Raw genomic sequence first — 18,616 nt, 5'->3', positions numbered from 1 at the left:
ATAGACCAAAAGAGCTTTTGTCATAGTTAGTTGTCTGTTGTCCATTCATCTGCAGCTCTGTCTGTTTGTCTGTCTGTAAACTATTTTTCAAAATGCTTCTTTTTTTTTACAGTTTTGTTCTGATTTCAGTATAATTTGGTACACAAATAGACTATACACTAAGATGCATAATGCTCTTTCTCTGTTTTTGATTTTGATAAATTATCTACAAAAAAAATTCTGTGAAATCCCAAAAACGCTATTCCTCATACAGTTTTTGTTCAAGGCTCACAAGTTGACTACACTTTGAAACATAATGCTTTTTTCGGTTTTTGATTTTGATGAATGATGTTGCTATGGCTACTTAAAAAAGAAATTTTCTTTAAAATTCTGACAAAAGGTTACTCCTCCCATAGTTTTTGTCTGATTGCAGTAAGTCTTGCAACGAAAGAATTTAACTAAACCCCATGTATAATTTTTTCTATTTGTTGCTGTTTCAAATTTTCATGCTTATAAAGTGCTACTTTTTGATTACCAGCTTCGTAAAGTACAAATCAGTAGAGCTACAGTCTCATTAGAGATTTCTGGTTATTAATAAAAGTAATTATAGATTTGATTTTAAAAAATTAAACATTAATATGAGTTTTTATTTCCTATCTAGCTTGTAACACGAGCTTTGATTGGTTACAAAGTCGGGTGTAAATATCCGTGCACCCGACTTGAGCCGGGTGTAAATAAACGTGACGTCACAATGCATACATTCTCTATGATAAAAACTGAAAATCATGTTTGCAAAGCATTTTTATGGGTACAAAGGAAATAAATTCGTTATCCAGGTCCAATCAAGAGTGTACGGGGATTTTCCCCGGGTTGTATTCCATACACCCTTCGGCCTTCGGCCTCAGGGTGTATGGAATAAAACCCGGGGTAAATCCCCGTACACCCTTGATTGAACCTGGATAACTAATAATATACCGTCAAGTTTTATTAATCTGGTTGCTTGTGATACCGATCAAACTGCGCGGATTAATGAACCCACCATACAATAAATTATTATTACATGTACATGCATTTAGCTTTTACTTAATAAATGTAACTAAATGAGAAACATCAGGTCACCACAGATTTTGTCTGGAAGCTGAAGCATACAGATTATAAGCTTCCATATTAAGAAAGCTTCACTGTATATTCAAATTCATGGTTACAGTTTTAAAGGTTTAACTCTACTGCAAAAGTCACCTTTAATCATGTCATATGTTTTGCACCTGACAAGCAAGAAATATATATTGACTGATATTTTTATCATACCCTAGCTGGTAATGATTTTTTTTTCTTTTTAAGCTTTTTTTTCCTGTCAATAAGTAAAAGTTCACCTAAGATGTTTCTGCTATTGTCAAGCAAAGCTTGCTTTATTTTATTTATAAGTTTTTGGCTTAAACAATATAATTTGATTGTCTTACAAACTTCTGAATTATATACCATATACTGTATCTCTGGTATTTGATACAAGAAGAACTTTTTTTCCAATCGTTTCACCAAGTCACGTCTTGATTTACAGGTTATTTCCACTAACACAAAGCGAGTAAGCTATTAACCCAATGATAAATGTCAAGCATTGAATCTTTCCCTCTGACGCACTCCATTGTTTTGTTCGTTTTGATTTCCATTAATTGTAACCTTGCATTCAAGCACCATGAATTCCATGCACAAGTTGTCTTTGTATATGACATGTATACAATATGTTGTGTCCATAATTTGTCAATACTATATGTGTAGTTGGGGGGCTCATTTCAGTTTATACAAGTCATGTGAGCATTTACGACAATTTTTTTATAGAACATAATTAATTATTGCCACTATGAATGTATATTCTGTATATTGTCACTTTTGTCTGCTGAGCGGCCAAGAGGTTTAGAGTATTAACATAAATTGTAATGTGTTTTTTCTTTAATTAGAAATAAAAAATAAATAAAATTAATGTGTATTGATATGAGTATGTGACTGTATGCCTGCAGTATACATGTGTTTCAAAATATGTAACTTGATGGTGAGATTGAATATAAACACTGTAGACATAATAGAACTAAGGTAGACTTCTTTACGCATGTTATGTAAGGACATAATATGTTTTAGATTACTATTTCGTGCATTATTTTAACCTTGAGTTTTCCATTTTGACATGTGGGAATGTGAGTTTGCCTATGAAAGTAACTCATTTATATCTAAAAAAAAAAGAAAAGAAAGAAAGAAAATTGAAAAAACAAAGGCAGATACTTGAAGTCTTGACTTGTGACATTTCAGTTAGCTGGGAGCTTGGTTCTGGATTTAAATGAACCTGGTGTGTTAGCAGAACCTCATGAGTCAGATGATAGACGTTTTATTTTCCAAGTCGTATCACCAAAAACTAAAAGGTATTGTACTATCAGTAATTTAGTTATTTAAACTTTAATTTTGGTTTGTTTTAAATTTTGTCTTTATCAACAAGGTTGACTTAATTGAAATATTGATCATTGCTTTTGATAGTGCATTAAAAAAAGTTATGGAATCAAAGGTACAAAATGGTATTAATTAAATGCACTATCTGATAATTTATATAAATTCATGTATATGTATCTATCTTCAGAAGAATTTGTTTTTTATATTTTGAATTATTTCAACTGCATGTTTAGAAAATTTATATTTTGTTCAAATACTTTGATATTAGATAGGGTCAGTTATGTGTATACAATTTCCATTTAGGTCAACTGTGAACTTGTTTTCTCAACATTTAATTGACCACTCATTTTTTTCAGAAATATAGTTTTACAAGCTGAAAATGAAAGAGAAAAGGATGAGGTATGTTATCTAGTGATATCTGACTTTTAATACTAATTTTTGGATTAATCTGTATAAAAGGTTAAATGTTAAATTAAAACATTTTAATGTTAAAAGGACAGAAACTGTGAAGGATGCTTCTTTTGGATATGCCCTACTCAATATATTTTTTTTTCAGTGGATCTGCACACTTAATAACATAGTGAGGGAAAGTGGATATGTAAAAGACAAAAATCCACAAGTCAAACCAAAGGTATATAAGTCCTAATTAATGAATGAAGCAATATATATATAGTGCACAATAAAAATAATTTTCTTTTCGATTTAAGAGAGAGATTTATTTTGAAAAAATATTTTTGATGATGGGATATAATTTTAGGAGAGGACTTCAAGCACTAGCAGTGCATCAAAACAAGGTTCTATCAGTCCTGACCAGTCAAGTTCAAGCAGGTACTTATAAGTATCACAACAGTGTACCCACTATTTACATACGTGTATTGTGCAAGTGAATTGAAATTATTGTAGCATAGATTAGCATTAAATTACACTTTCGATCAAAGCTTGAATGCAAAGTTTTTAAAAACCCCCCAAAAATTTAGTTCCTAATTTTGGAAGTGATATACGTGTGCATTTTCATGCATGCATGGTTCCACGATTTAATTTTCTCTTTGAAATTCATGAAGGTTTGCTGCATGCAAAAGAAAAGTACATGTCCTTTTTAGTCTGAGAATGCATGGCTACAGTGTACCAAGTGAACCATTATTTTTTTGTCTAAAAAGTTGCTCATCATCCAAGCACTAAAAAACACCCGGATTTAACATAATTAACAGGAAGCTAAGAATCACTTAGTAATGGATCTTGTATCATTCAGATAGTCATTTCTTACAAATGAAACTCATCTGACAGCTCATAATCAATAGATTTAGTAGGGGATAGAGAGGATTAAAAACCCAAATGATGATATAACTGAGCAAGTTACATAATAATAGTATAGTGGAATATACAGTGTATCTGTGCACTATGCATGCTTGATTTCTGTCCTTTCTGTATATCAAGTATGCATGTCATTTGAAATTAAAAATTTTCCTTTTTCATCAGATTCTCTGTAGGAATATCAATTAATACCTTTAAAGTTTACTTGTACAGTTTGTTTGAATTTAAGATTAATGTAACACCACACTGATTTTTTTGTTGACAATAAGATTCAAATATATTGTTTTCATTTATACTTTTGTAAAATTATCAAATTATTTTAATTCTTTAAATCTATTTATTACCGTATATCAGGATTTTTCCGCGTGTATCCAATTTCCGCTTTGTTCACGACGAGTTCTGAATCGCAGAAAATAAAACAGCGTAAATTTAATACAAAGTTTTCTTCTTGTAGTAGATTTATTTTTTAATGTATATATCATAGAGGGTAGAGATAGCGGGATCAGAGAACAAGCGCAAGATACCGGTAATAGGTACATGTATAAGCCATTATTGTTTGTTTACTAATTGACAAGCTACCTAATTATATGAGTCACGTACCTTGCGAGAAGCTATTCAACTAATTATACCTGAGCTGCTGGTCAGTTTGGAACAGTAAATGACCTTTGATTGTTTAAATCTTAAAAAAAAATAATATCTGTGGTTTTGATACTAGTAGTTAGTACGCAGCACAGGTGTGTAATCAGCTGAGCGGGTCTTCCGAAATTGACGAGGTGAAGGTCGATCGATCTATTTCTGACCCGTATGAAGTAGCTCAAGCTTAATGAATTTACATTTTACATCCAATTCCTTCAAAGGCTTAAACAATCGTTAATAATATAATCACTGGGACTTTGAAATAGTGAAAATTTGATTCGCGTAAATTTAATATACCGATTTAGGTTCTGATTCGCGGAAAAAACATGACGCGGAAAAAACCTGATATATGGTATATGCAAGACATTTCTGTAGCAATTTCTGTTTCACACTGAGTCAATATTTTTAATCAATAGTATATAGGCACAATCCAATATATACATCTTAATTCATTTGTACTTTTGTTTTCACTAGTTTTGAAGTCTTTTGTGATGTGTATTATTTGTTTTTTTTGTTGTGTATTTTTCACCTCTTCACAGCATGACCAGTACTGGGGCGGTCCCTAAAACCCCCGCCCCCACCCCCTCCAGCTCGTTTGTGGCTGATGCTCCCATTCAGTTTGATCTGTTATCTCCCAACAGCCAGAACGGTGGAGTCACATCCAGTCTGCCAGGCCCACCAAAGTTAGTGTCTGCATGTAACTATGCCATTTCTTTTTTAATTCTCACCACTTTATAGAAAGTTTATGTTACCATTATATGACTTAATTGATATTTCTTTCAGGTGCATGAGTCACTATAAGAGACTTACAGTGTACATTGCTGTCTGTTAAGGGTCCCCCCAAAAAATATGGTTAAATAAGTGATCCTCTTCTTTTCCAATTTATTTGAATAATTATGTGAGGTTTTTTTTGTTGAAACTGGAAGCAATAATACATAACACATTCACAAACATTTAGGCCTGCAGGTATAACTCTAAAATGAAAAGAATTTTAATTCAGCATATTTTTGAAAACTCATACATATATGCATGAATATTGGGCCAGCTAAATATTAAATAATAAATTATTATGTTGTATTAATTAATTAAAATAATATTTTATTGCAGCCCTGAAGCGTAAGGAATATGTCACCAAACTCCTGTTGTAATTTTGCATGAGTAGTCCATGCATGAATTGGCATTGTTTGGTTGTTTTGTTTTTAAATGCCCATTTAAAAGAAGATAGTGTTTTATTAGTTGGAGCAAGCTAGAGCTTTCATATCTATCATATTTATTCCTTGTGAAAGAAATTCCTTTGCTTTTTGACCTCTTGATTCGAGAGTTTGACCCCCTTTGTAAATTTTACCAAATTTTAACATTTGTATCAGTGTTTCACAAACACGTCTTGTTTTTTTTTTTTAATTGTTTATGGGGGGTGTTCTTGAATTGATTTTTATTTGTTATGTATAAAGTCTTCAGGTTGTATCAATTAATTTGAAACATACAGGTACAAATGTTATTTAGAATGACCCCAATAATTTTTTTCATTAATCCATTATATGCAATAGCATTTCATGCTCTTTTAGAAACCAGAAGATGTACTTTTTACAACTGCATTGTATACTGTAAATCACTTTTTATTCGCGAGAACCTTATTTTCGCGTAATTACGCGAAACGGTATGCTCGCGAAAATTTAATTCTCGCGTATAATTGCATTCCTTAAGATTATATAGAGCAATAACCACAATTCGTGAAAATTATTTCTCGCTTATCAAGCCTCAATGACAATCTCGCGAAAATAAGGTGTCGCGAAAATTTAGTGATCTACAGTAATGAAAACTAGCAACAAATTATTTAAAAATGTAGGCATTTACATTTTTTGAAAGCTTTGCTTTGTTTTTGAGTTGACTAGAAAATGTATGTATCTGATTTTTTTTTTTTAAAGAAATGTGTTTAGGGTGATCACTAGAAGCTAGATATAATTTTAATGAATGGCAATCTAATGTTGTAAAATTATTTTTTAAAAAAACAAAAAAAGGTAGTCAAGGTAAAATTTTCATGAATTAATTGCTTTTAGTAAGATTATGTCTTTTTTTTTTGGGAGGGGGGGGGGTGTATTTAATTGGTTAAATATGTGTATGCACGACTATACATCTCAATACATTTATAATAATAGACTTTTCAACATGTATTAAATTACTACTTAATACAATGTTCGATCATAACCTATTAAGAATATAAAAATTCATATATTATTCAATCCAAAAATCAGTATGTTTCAGTTACAGTTGAACTTCGGTATCTTGAACAAGGATGTCTGGAATACCATGGATATAATGTCAAAGTCATTTTGAAGTCCAAACTACTTGTACCTTTACCCAAGATATTTCGAATCCTCTGTAATCTCAAAATTTCTTCTTTGTCCCTTTGAGTTCGAGATAATGATGTTTGACTGTATTTGTATAGCATTCCATAGCTATTTAACAATATATTCCTTTTTTCCCACTGTAGGAGGATCAACCCCTTTGATCAGTCAGCCAATGAAGTGTTGGATTCACTGGATTCAGCCATTGACAATGCAACTTTTGTGGAGAGTTTTGTTGTTAGATTTTTGGGGTCAATGGAGGTTCCCACTGATAGAGGTAAGAAGACCCCTCAAGATTCTCAAAAAAGATTCTCAAAAAAAATGTGCCTCATGCAATTATATCTGCTGGCAAGTAATAATTTTTTATCCATCTCTGTTCATCAGATGCTTTTTCATATCCTGAGTAATCATCATCCTTAATTCAGAAAATGAACAGGAATTTGGAATTATACAACAACTACAGTATCCCACACAAATATGAAATTCAATGTTTAACTTTGTCTCGACCCGTCCAGCATACAGTAACAAGTTTAAGAAGAATGACCACCTGCATCTTTTGAATATTATTGTGCATGAGAAGATGAAAAACAGAGTTTTCTTAAATATGTTTTACTATGATTTAGGAGAGAGGCTAGTACAGGAAACAATGCGACAAATCATGGCAGCTCGGGCAATACATAATGTATTTAAAATGACAGAATCTAGGCTGGTAGTATCCAGTGAATGTATGAGGTAAGACCAAAGGCATGGTTACTATGGAATTATTTTAAATTTCTTTTGGCAAGGAAAAAAAAATATCTGGATCATGGGGATAGACATAACTTTGAGAGCTTTTGTATATACATGTGTACAGAAATTAACTGTTATTGATAATGGTGATTAAATTTGGGGGATAAGGGTGACTCTCCACCTGCAGGAACATTGGTCCCCCATGAACAATGAAGATTCTACACTGATCGAGTCAAATGTTATGTTACATGACTTAATGTTTCACTGGAAAGCCATGGTACATTGTTATTGTTTGATATGTGACTGATTAAAAAATTTTTTTCCTATAGTGATAAAGTATGTTTGTAAATATTCTGTATTCCTAGATTGATAGATCCTTCAAACAATACAGTAAGGACCCAGTTTGCATTGGCAGACATTTCGTTTTGGGCAGCACATCCAGAAAACACAAGGTAATATATGTATAAAGAAATAACCCCACACAGCCATCTCTACTTATAATTCATCTACATGACTGTATGTTTCATTCAAGATTCTGTTACATTACAGTGAAGGGTTTGTAATTGAGGATAAGGCTTAAATTTTTAAAACTATTAAACCTGATCCTTTTTAGCTCACCTCAACGAAGTTGGGGGGAGCTTATGTGATACCCTCGGCGTCGGCGTCCCGGGTTAAGGTTAAGTTTTTTGGAGCAGTTTTCTTTTTAAGTACTTCTATGTCCTATATTGATTAGACATGCATGTAAGATGTTTCTAATGTGTTTCATTGTACCAGTCAAAGTTTCAGATGCTGCAGTTTCAGCAAAGGAATCACCAGGTTAATGTTTTTGGTGCAGGTTAACATTTTTGGTGCAGTTTTTGGTGTAGGTCTCATTTCCAAGTAACTATAAGCCCTATGTTGACCAAACTTACATGGATGGTACATCTTAGGATGCATACTACCAGACTTGCTTCGGATGCTGAATCTGACCTACATTTTCCGGTTGAGTGAACAGGTTAAAGTTTTTGGTTCAGGTTTCATTTCAAAGATACTATGAACCCTATAATGACCAAACTTGCATGTATGGTACATCTTAGGATGCATACTACCTGACTTGCTTGGGATGCTGAATCTGACCTACATTTTCCGGTTGAGTGAACAGGTTGAAGTTTTTGGTGCAGGTTTCATTTCGAAGATACTATGAACCCTATAATGACCAAACTTGCATGGATGGTACATCTTAGGATGCATTCTACTAGACTTGCTTCGGATGCTGAATCTGACCTACATTTTCCGGTTGAGTGAACAGGTTAAAGTTTTTGGTGTAAGTCTCATTTCCAAGTAACTATAAGCCCTATGTTGACCAAACTTACATGGATGGTACATCTTAGGATGCATACTACCAGACTTGCTTCGGATGCTGAATCTGACCTACATTTTCCGGTTGAGTGAACAGGTTAAAGTTTTTGGTTCAGGTTTCATTTCAAAGATACTATGAACCCTATAATGACCAAACTTGCATGTATGGTACATCTTAGGATGCATACTACCTGACTTGCTTGGGATGCTGAATCTGACCTACATTTTCCGGTTGAGTGAACAGGTTGAAGTTTTTGGTGCAGGTTTCATTTCGAAGATACTATGAACCCTATAATGACCAAACTTGCATGGATGGTACATCTTAGGATGCATTCTACTAGACTTGCTTCGGATGCTGAATCTGACCTACATTTTCCGGTTGAGTGAACAGGTTAAAGTTTTTGGTGCAGGTTTCATTTCCAAGTTTCTATGAGACATATAATGACCAAACTTGCATGGATGGTACATATTAGGATGCATACTACCAGTCTTGCTTCGGATGCTGAATCTGACCAACATTTTCCGGTTGAGTGAACAGGTTAAAGTTTTTGGTGCAGGTTTCATTTCCAAGTTACTATGAGACATATAATGACCAAACTTGCATGGATGGTACATCTTAGGATGCATATTACAAGACTTGCTTTGGATGCTGAATCTGACCTACATTTTCCAGTTGAGTGAACAGGTTAAAATTTTTGGTGCAGGTTTCATTTCCAAGGTACTATGAACCCTATAATGACTAAACTTGCCTGGATGGTACATCTTAGGATGCATACTACCAGACTTGCTTCGGATGCTGAATCTGACCTACATTTTCTGGGCGAGTAAACAGGTTAAAGTTTATGGTGCAGGATTCATTTCCAAGTAACTTTGAGCCCTATAATGACCAAACTTGCATGGATGGTACATCTAAGGGTGCATTCTACTAGGCTGGCTTCAGAAGCTGAATCTGACCTACATTTTCCGGATTAGTGAAAAGGTTAGTTTTTTATACAAGTTTCATTTCCAAGTAACTTAGAGCTCTATGTTGAACAAACTTGCATGGATGATACATCTTAGGATGCACACTAATGGACTTGCTTCAGATGCTGAATTCGACATACATTTTCCAGATAATAGACCTCGTAAAAGTTATGGGTGCAGGTCTATCACCAAGAAACTATAAGGCTTATATAAACCAAAGTTGCATAAATGATGCATTAAGGGATGAAAACTCTCAATCTTGCTTCAGATGCTGGATTTTAATTACATTTTCATGATGAAGAACTAGTTTTATGTTTTTTATATAGGTCTATTCCAAAGTATCAAAATTGCATAAATTTTGCATTTTTGGATGTACACTTTTTGTTGGTTAATTGTGTGACTTAATTTGCCATACTTAAAGACAACATTCGTTGAGGTGAGCTCTGTAATCTCTGATTACCTATGTTTTTGATGTAATGTTATACAGATTGTTTGCCTTCATCACTCGGACGAAGCCCCCCGGAGCCACCCAGTCCACATTCTCTTGCCATGTATTTGAGTGCAACATTTCTGCAGATGAGGTGAAAATTGCTTCATTTTTTTTTTTTTTTTTTTTTTCAATCAGTCAAGTTGAAATGAATATTTATGAAATGTAATGTGATATTAAGTGAACAAAATTGAATCAGCTCAATTTTGAGTTTTTTTTCATATTCATTTTTAGAAGTATTTATATCTTATATCAGTGTTATATGTAAAATTCCTTGATGATTTTATTCATATTCATTTTTAAAAATATTTATGTTAATTTATATCAGTGTTAAATATGTAAAATTCCTTGATGGAATTCTTTTTTTTTTCTTTTTCCAGATTTGTCTAGCTATAGGGACAGCAACAAAACTTGCATTTCAAGCATTAATGGTAAATAAAAATTAGATTTAATTTGTTTTTATTAAAGTTTTTAAAATTATGTCAACATCTTTACTGTTTTCTTAACAACAAAATAAGCATAGTCTTCCCCTTTAACTTTTCAAAATGATGAACTTCTTTATAAAACATAATTTATAAGTTTAATAATTTATTTGTACATACATAATATGAATGGATACATTTTAATACATGCAAGTTATTTTCATACAACTGTTAGAGCTGCATTTGCTATAATGCAGTATTTATGAAAAAAAAAAGTTTTTGAAAGGTGTTTTGTCACAACCATATGCACAAGTTTGTTGAAAATACTAATCTAACATTGTGCATTATACGTGTATAAATAAGTACTAATGATATGCTGTTGTGATTGGAGTGGCAGTAGATATAGCTTCTATAAAAGTATATGCAGTCATTCATTTTCATTTTAAAAAGAAGGATGGGGGAGGGGGGTGAGGAGGGAGCTCATATAATGATGATGTCAGAACATAAGCAAAGACAATGATGTTTTAACATGTCAATAGGACCATTTATTTACAAATAAAACAAAAATTATGTTAAAGTCATTTATTTATTATTGCATTTTAAGACATGTAAATTTAACAGATATGCATTCTTTATGTAATAGGCAATGCAGAAATATATTTATACATTTGTTTAGGTTTTGAAATTTTATATAGAAATCCATTTTGCAATATTTTTCTCACGCAGCTAGAACTTAACGGTTAAAGTTTGATCTGATAAGCTTAATTAAAATTTTGAATTATAAATGTTGACATCCCACCCAGAAATTTGGAAAAGCTTGATGTGCAGGGAACCTTTATCATACAGTAATAGAACACACTTGTCAAAGGAAACGTAATTATACCCCCCACAAACGAAGTTTGGGGGGGTATATAGGAATCACCTTGTCCGTCTGTCTAGCTGTCTGTCTGTCCGTCTGTCTGTGCAATCGTGTCCAGTCCATATCTTTCTTACAGAGGGACATTAGAATCTACTACTCCACACTAAGATTGCTCATGACCTAAGGGTGTGTCATGACCTTGACCCAAGGTCATTTGGGGAAGTTCAAGGTCACTGGAAGAAAAATTTCATAATTCGTGTCCGGTCCATATCTTTCTTATGGATAAACTTGGAAGGTTGTCATTTCACACAAAGATTGCCCATAACCCAAGGGTGTGTCATGACCTTGACCCAAGGTCATTTGGGAAAGTTCAAGGTCACTGGAAGAAAAATTTGATAATTCATGTTTGATACATATCTTTTATGGATAAACTTGGTAGGTTCTCATTTCACACAAAGATTGCCCATGACCCAAGGGTGTGTCATGACCTTGACCCAAGGTCATTTGGGGAAGTTCAAGGTTACTGGAAGAAAAATTTCATAATTCTAAACGGTCCATATCTTTCTTATGGATAGACTTGGTAGGTTCTCATTTCACACAAAGATTGCCCACGACAGAAGGGTGTGTCCTGACCTTGACCCAAGGTGATTTGGGAAAGTTCAAGGTCACTGGAAAAATTTCATAATCCGTGTCCGGTCCATATCTTTCTTATTGATAAACTTGGTAGGTTTTCATTTCACACAAAGATTGCCCATGACCCAAGGGTGTGTCATGACCTTGAATCAAGGTCATTTGGAGAAGTTCAAGGTCACTGGTAGAAAAATTTCATAATTCGTGTTCGGTCCATATCTTTCTTATGGATAAACTTGGAAGGTTCTCATTTCACACAAAGATTGCCCATGACCCAAGGGTGTGTCATGACCTTGACCCAAGGTCATTTGGTAAAGTTCAAGGTCACTGGAGGAAAAATTTCATAATCTGTGTCCGGTCCATATCTTTCTTATTGATAAACTTGGTAGGTTCTCATTTCACACAAAGATTACCCATGACCCAAGGGTGTGTCATGACCTTGAACCAAGGTCATTCGGAGAAGTTCAAGGTCACTGGTAGAAAAATTTCATAATTCGTGTTCGGTCCATGTCTTTCTTATGGATAAACTTGGAAGGTTCTCATTTCACACAAAGATTGCCCATGACCCAAGGGTGTGTCATAACCTTGACCCAAGGTCATTTGGGGAAGTTCAAGGTCACTGGAAGAAAAATTTCATAATTCGTGTTTGATACATATCTTTATTATGGAAAAACTTACTTCTGAAAAACCCAGCGGGGGGTATTTTGTCCCGTTTGGACAGTTCTAGTTAACCTTTGAAATAAATTAATATAGAAAACAACTCTGAGGTAAAAAACTCTCTCAACCCCACTTTTCCCAAACAATAGAAGAAAGGGTTATACTTCCATCTGTGTACTTGTTAACCGAAGCCTTCTTTCATATCCTTTATTTGTATACAAGACACATTCTTTTCTTTCAAATCTCCTGCCGGGAAAATGATAATTGATCATATTGGTAATATAATATAGTAATTTTTCTTTTGTCATCTGCATGACATTTCATGTATGGATCACCCCCGCTCTCTGTTTGGAGGGTATAGAGTTTTTCACAAGTTATCAGATATTTTCTGTAGTATCACATTTCCATTCAATGCTATCTATGACCACATTGGGATGGAATACTTCTGTCTACATTTTCTGCTCTCCTCTTTCAGGTTACAGTATACAATGGTTATGCTCATAAAGGTCATCTATGTATAAACTACTTTGAATATAGGAAACTTTGGTTTCATTAATTTTTTTGCATAGTTGAAATTTCCTATTTTGGTCAAGAAAGTAAAAAAAAAAATTAATATACATGTACAAACTAACTGATGGCCACATGATCCTATCCTCTCATCTGTAGATCAGATTGTAATTTGGTCACCTTCATTTATGATCTAACTCTGCAACCTTGAAAACAAGAAAATTCAGTGTTTATAAAAAAGAAATGAAACCACAGTATAATTATAAGTTGTGTATTGTTGAGAAATTGACACTATTTCCATACATCTCCTGTTCATTTCAGCAACGTAAGTTACCTCCAGGTGTAGGGAAGGCAAGTATTGTTTTACATGAATACCTGTAAAAGCAGCATATCAAATCGTACACTGCAATTACCTCCCCTTTATTCCAAAGGCTTTAAATGTATTCACAAACAGAGCAAAATTTATTGTGATCACACAATTTCAGGACAAGCATACTAGTGCATTTTAAATTTCAACATGTTAATTTTTAGACCTATTTAATAATCAGATTTTTTTAAGTAATTAACTTGCATGATTATTATATTCACTATTCTTATAATTGAAAGGTTAGTTTACTAAATCAATGAATTTTGTTTATATTTGATATTCAAATGATTGGGTATTAATTTGATGTTATAAAATTTCATGATATTTTCAAAGGTATTTACTGATATGCTGATTTTCTCATTTGAATGTATATATCAAGGTATTTGTGAAAAACAGACACTAGAAATGGGGGTGGAATATTTAATATTTACTCTTGTATTTTGTTCACATCTTTGTAAAACAAATTCATTTATCACATGTAAAAAATTCTTCAAATTTTTTTTTTTTTTTTTTTTTTTTTTTTTTTTTTTTTAAACAAAACCTTTTCTATAGGTATATCCATAAGCTTTATAGCATATTATTTAAGCACAGCCATTTGAGAAGCCTTGTTAACATGCAGCCTTTAATATATTAGTATAAGGTTAAAGAAAAAATACTTTAAATTAATTCATTATTTCCACCCATGATTTCTTTTGATATAAAGTTTATGTTAAGACATTTTTACACATTTTTCAGAAAAAGAAATTGTTGAAACTGTAAAATATAAGTCTTTATGAAACCACCGGAATCTAATAAAAATCTTCTTTTTTTTTTTCCTTGTCCTAAATTTTGTTGATGTTGTAATAGGTATATATTAAGATAAAGCATTGTGTATTCATTCAGAAAAAAAATAGTACCAAGACAAATTCTAAATGTATCTGTTATTTGCATGATGTACTAGTGTTTCAAAAATCAGTAAAAAAATTTGCCTTCTGATGATGCAGTGCAAGAAAGTTACTTTCTTGTTCTTTGGATATAGCATGTTTGCCACTGCAATGCATGAATATGACATTGTTTGCTATGTACAGTTTTTGACTTACAGCATGTAATTAAGAAAATAACATAGTACTTGTATTTGCATTATTTTGTGCAATATCAGAGGTGTAATGTTATATTGGTTGCATGAAACATTCTCTTATTTATCATTATTAAAAACAGAGCTTCAAATATATACCCTGACCAATTATATTTATATGTATACATATTAACACAAATTGTGTCTGCACAATGAATAATATTCTGCTTCTTAAGTTCTGGATAATATATGTCTGCATTCTGATTCTAGATGTTTTTTTTTTTTAATTTTATATATACTGAAAAATAAGTTGCAAAAATATTCATTACATGGATTTTAAAGTGCAATGCATGGAAATATATGATAAAATGTATTTAATCCACAACTAATTCTTTCATCTAGATGATATTTTCAGAATTTCAATGTCTTCTTGAACTATTAATGAGACACCAGAAGTTAAACTGCTTTTGGCACAAATGTTGGAGGTCATATTATGCTTTGCAAAGTGAAATATGGAGATAACAAACAGTAATCAGACTTAAAAACCCATTGAAACTGTACAGACCTGAAGCAGAGCTAACATAAACATACATGTATAATACATCAGTGGTGGGATCAGGTGCCATGGAGGACAAGGCATACCTTGTTTAAGTTATTTCTGATGTCAATTCAAACTGGTCCCTTCTTCCATTTTCTGAAAATGGATATGTAGAATATGCACAGTAGTTTTTATTAGGGAAGGATTAAAGAAATACAATAAAATAATATTCCTGGGGTATTTAATGCAATAATCAACATTTTAATGAAAAATGTAATATTTTTTTTTTCAGGAAAAGAAAGTGATGGAGAAGATTCAGCACGTGAAGACAAGGGAGAAGAACATCCTGTTACAGAACATCCAGCAGCTGGAAGACGCTCCTGAAGGGGAGGAAGACAATCTTCATAACCTCCCTCTGTCTCCTGATGGAAAATATCTGGTGCTTACTGCTACTGACGAATCAGAAGACTTGGCTGAGTCAGGTGACTTGGCTCAACCAATGGAAAACCTAACTGTTCAATCTATGCAGCAACCAATCAGTGAGGACTTGGACATTGAAGAAGAGCCTGAGTCGGAAGCTTAATGTTAATGCTTATGCAATAGAAACTGTTATATGGTATATAGTTGTTTGTTTTTATAAGGTGGCTCATTTTTGTGGTCTATTGCATTTATGTTATAGTAACGCATTTTGGTTTACCAGTTGGTTGAGAAACGTGAAGTAAATAGTCTGCATGATTCTCAGTTACAAATGAAACATGACACCTTGAAATTTTGACTCTACAGCATTTTCAACCATTAAACTTGTTAAATTTTTGAACAAGTATAAAATCTAGAAACCTTGAAGTGTGTGTGGGGGATATTTTGTGATGGCATTGCTGTTTTTACCTGTGCTGGGATGTGTGTATGAATAATTACCTTTACAGATTGACTGATTAAAGAAATGAACTTTGCTTGGGAGTTTTGGGCAATCAGGAATGGCAGTATGCTTGGTGGAATATTTTAAAGTACACATTGTTTTATCATGGACAAGTACATTATTTAATGATGTAAAATACAATAGAACTTTTTCATGATTAATGAGTACAGGTTTCTTTTTTCCCATTGGTTGATAATTACAAAATGTTTGGTTTATACAGTGGAAATCTAAATTAATTATTAGATTCTTCCTGGCTGGTATTGCTCAGATTTAGATAAGAATGGTTGTTGTTAGGCTTTGTTTGGTAAGCTAGGGGTAGATCTTACGAAGTTTGTGTTTAGAATTGAATTGCTTGCAAAGTAGCTTCAAAATTTGAATTTGTTATTCCTACATTTCTTCATGCATAGATTGTAAATGTAACGGTGCATTTTCTATGATGCACTGTATGCTTACATATGTAGTTTATCATTATTAAGTATTAGGAGGTTGTTAATCTCCTATATTTATTGAGTGCCATGGAGAAAATCATTTTGAAGTACACGTTATTCACTCATCTAGAAAATTTTTTTTTAAAAAAAGGTCATTGTTAATCAAGTCTTTGTAAAGGACTATCAAAGGGAAGTTCAATTTCAACTTTTATAAAAATAACAAAAAGTTGATTTTTATATAGTGCTTCTCTATGTTACTGAAGTGTTGGATACTGTACATCACTACATATTCACCAAGCCTTATTTTCGTGAGATTGCCATCAACGCTTTATTAGCGAGACAAAATTTTCACGAATTGCGGTTTTTGCCCTATACAATCTTAAGGAATGCTATTATACGCGAGAATGAAATTTTTGTGAGTAAACTTGTCTCGCATAATTAATACGCGAAAATAAAGTTCTCACAAATAAAAAGTGATTTAGAGTTGATGACATTTATTTTGCAATGCAAGGTTTTCAGAACTTGCTGGTTTTACATTTGTTAAAGATTAAAATTTTGTGCTTATACGTAAAAGGTTATCTTTTTTTATCATGTTTGCATGTAGAATGCATCAAAACGTTTGTAAATCAACTAATATCATATTTGCTTGATTGTGCCAATTTTCAATACTGTATACAGGGAAATTTTCGCCCCCGTTTTATTTTCGCCCCTTTCGCCCTCTCCTTGATTAGGCGAATTTTAAACGGGGCGAATTCAAATTACACCTCATGATTTCTTAAACAGAACTATGATTGGGCTAATTTAAAACGGGGCAAATTTGTTCACAAGTTCAAGAGGGCGAAAATAACCCTGTGTACAGTATCTATTTCATAGTTCCAATGCCTGAAACTAAACCAAGGGAAAATGCTTTCTGTAATTAATAGAAGAATAAGACAGATTTACAAGTTGAGTACAAATCTTTTTGACAGAAGTAAGAAACTAATATTTTCAAGAAATATGTTTTTGATAACACAATATTTAGTTCTAGACGCACAATAATAGAATTGTCCTAAATGTAATAGAAAACACACAAGTTTTTGGTTATCAACGTGTTGTCTGACCTCATATTGCAGTCATTTTTTTTCTCAAGAGATGGAAAAGAGCTTGATACCACTAGTATATTTACATCATTCATCTAGCTGTTGTTATAATTTAAAAGTGTTTGTAATCAAATGGATTATTATTATAAAATATTATGAAAACTATGCAAACTTCATGTGAATGTTATAGCATTCTTATTTATTGCTTCATGGTAATTAGACTCAATCTAATTGTTGAAGTTCTAAATTCTTCTCCCAACCCTTTACATGTTGTACAATTTTTTTCCTTCTATATTTTGTTGCTTCATTCTGCAGTGTGCCTTTAAAATCAATATCCTTAACCATATTTTTAAAACAAAATTATCAGCACTTACAACACATAATACTTTAGGTATTTACTTTTTCTTTAAAATAATTTGATTGGTATAGAACATTTCTAAGCTGAAGTAAACTGGATTTTTATTTCACTCTCCTTGTGTTTTGAAGGTCTCTTTTCCAGAGAGGAGTTATTTGAATAATGAAGGGATACACTGTTTGTTTCATTTCACCTGTGATATGTAAATACATGAATTTGTTGTGTCTGAGTATATTTATTGATGACTGTCATTTTTATCTGCCCATCATGAGTAGACAAAATAAAATTGAAACATTTTTGCCTTTGAATGCATAATTTGCTCTTGGCATACATGTTAACCTATTGCAGAGACATATAAAATGGTTTTATATGTCTCTGCCTATTGTGATGAAAAAGAGGGAGATTCAGACCTCAAAAGCGGTAGCATTGCGCGCGTGTTGTTTAACGCTTGGATTATCGATATCTTTCATGTAATATACATGTATATTATAAGCCTTAAATGAAATCAGGTACCTACACTAATAAATCTTAAATATCAACAGCAAAGAAGAAGACAGAAACACCCTAAGTTTGACATAAA

General features: G+C 32.6%; 1 protein-coding gene across 6 annotated transcripts in view; it reads left to right on the top strand.

Annotated features, from left to right (window-relative positions):
• LOC134240735 (DCC-interacting protein 13-alpha-like) overlaps nucleotides 1–18,332 on the top strand; it is a 28,053-nt gene extending 9,721 nt beyond the window's left edge. For 2 of the 6 annotated variants that reach the window (XM_062722815.1, XM_062722813.1), the window contains 12 exons: nucleotides 2,281–2,390; nucleotides 2,772–2,814; nucleotides 2,972–3,046; nucleotides 3,173–3,243; nucleotides 4,902–5,045; nucleotides 6,854–6,984; nucleotides 7,331–7,439; nucleotides 7,802–7,888; nucleotides 10,225–10,318; nucleotides 10,605–10,655; nucleotides 13,621–13,650; nucleotides 15,551–18,332. In XM_062722815.1, coding sequence (XP_062578799.1) covers nucleotides 2,281–2,390; nucleotides 2,772–2,814; nucleotides 2,972–3,046; nucleotides 3,173–3,243; nucleotides 4,902–5,045; nucleotides 6,854–6,984; nucleotides 7,331–7,439; nucleotides 7,802–7,888; nucleotides 10,225–10,318; nucleotides 10,605–10,655; nucleotides 13,621–13,650; nucleotides 15,551–15,841 — 1,236 coding nt within the window. In that variant the 3' untranslated portion in view covers nucleotides 15,842–18,332. Of the gene's footprint in view, nucleotides 1–2,280; nucleotides 2,391–2,771; nucleotides 2,815–2,971; nucleotides 3,047–3,172; nucleotides 3,244–4,901; nucleotides 5,046–5,469; nucleotides 5,479–6,853; nucleotides 6,985–7,330; nucleotides 7,440–7,801; nucleotides 7,889–10,224; nucleotides 10,319–10,604; nucleotides 10,656–13,620; nucleotides 13,651–15,550 lie in introns of all 6 variants that reach the window. The other 4 variants (XM_062722816.1, XM_062722814.1, XM_062722817.1 and 1 more) reach the window with 3 other exon arrangements.
• The last annotated feature ends 284 nt before the right edge of the window (nucleotides 18,333–18,616 follow it).

This window comes from Saccostrea cucullata, unplaced genomic scaffold (genome assembly GCF_032062105.1).
Source record: "Saccostrea cucullata isolate Sc308-1 unplaced genomic scaffold, CSIRO_AGI_Scuc_v1 ctg906, whole genome shotgun sequence".
Lineage (NCBI taxonomy): Eukaryota > Metazoa > Mollusca > Bivalvia > Ostreida > Ostreidae > Saccostrea > Saccostrea cuccullata.
The sequence above is the reverse complement of the archived record's forward strand: the minus strand, read 5'-3'. Positions and strand labels throughout refer to the sequence as shown.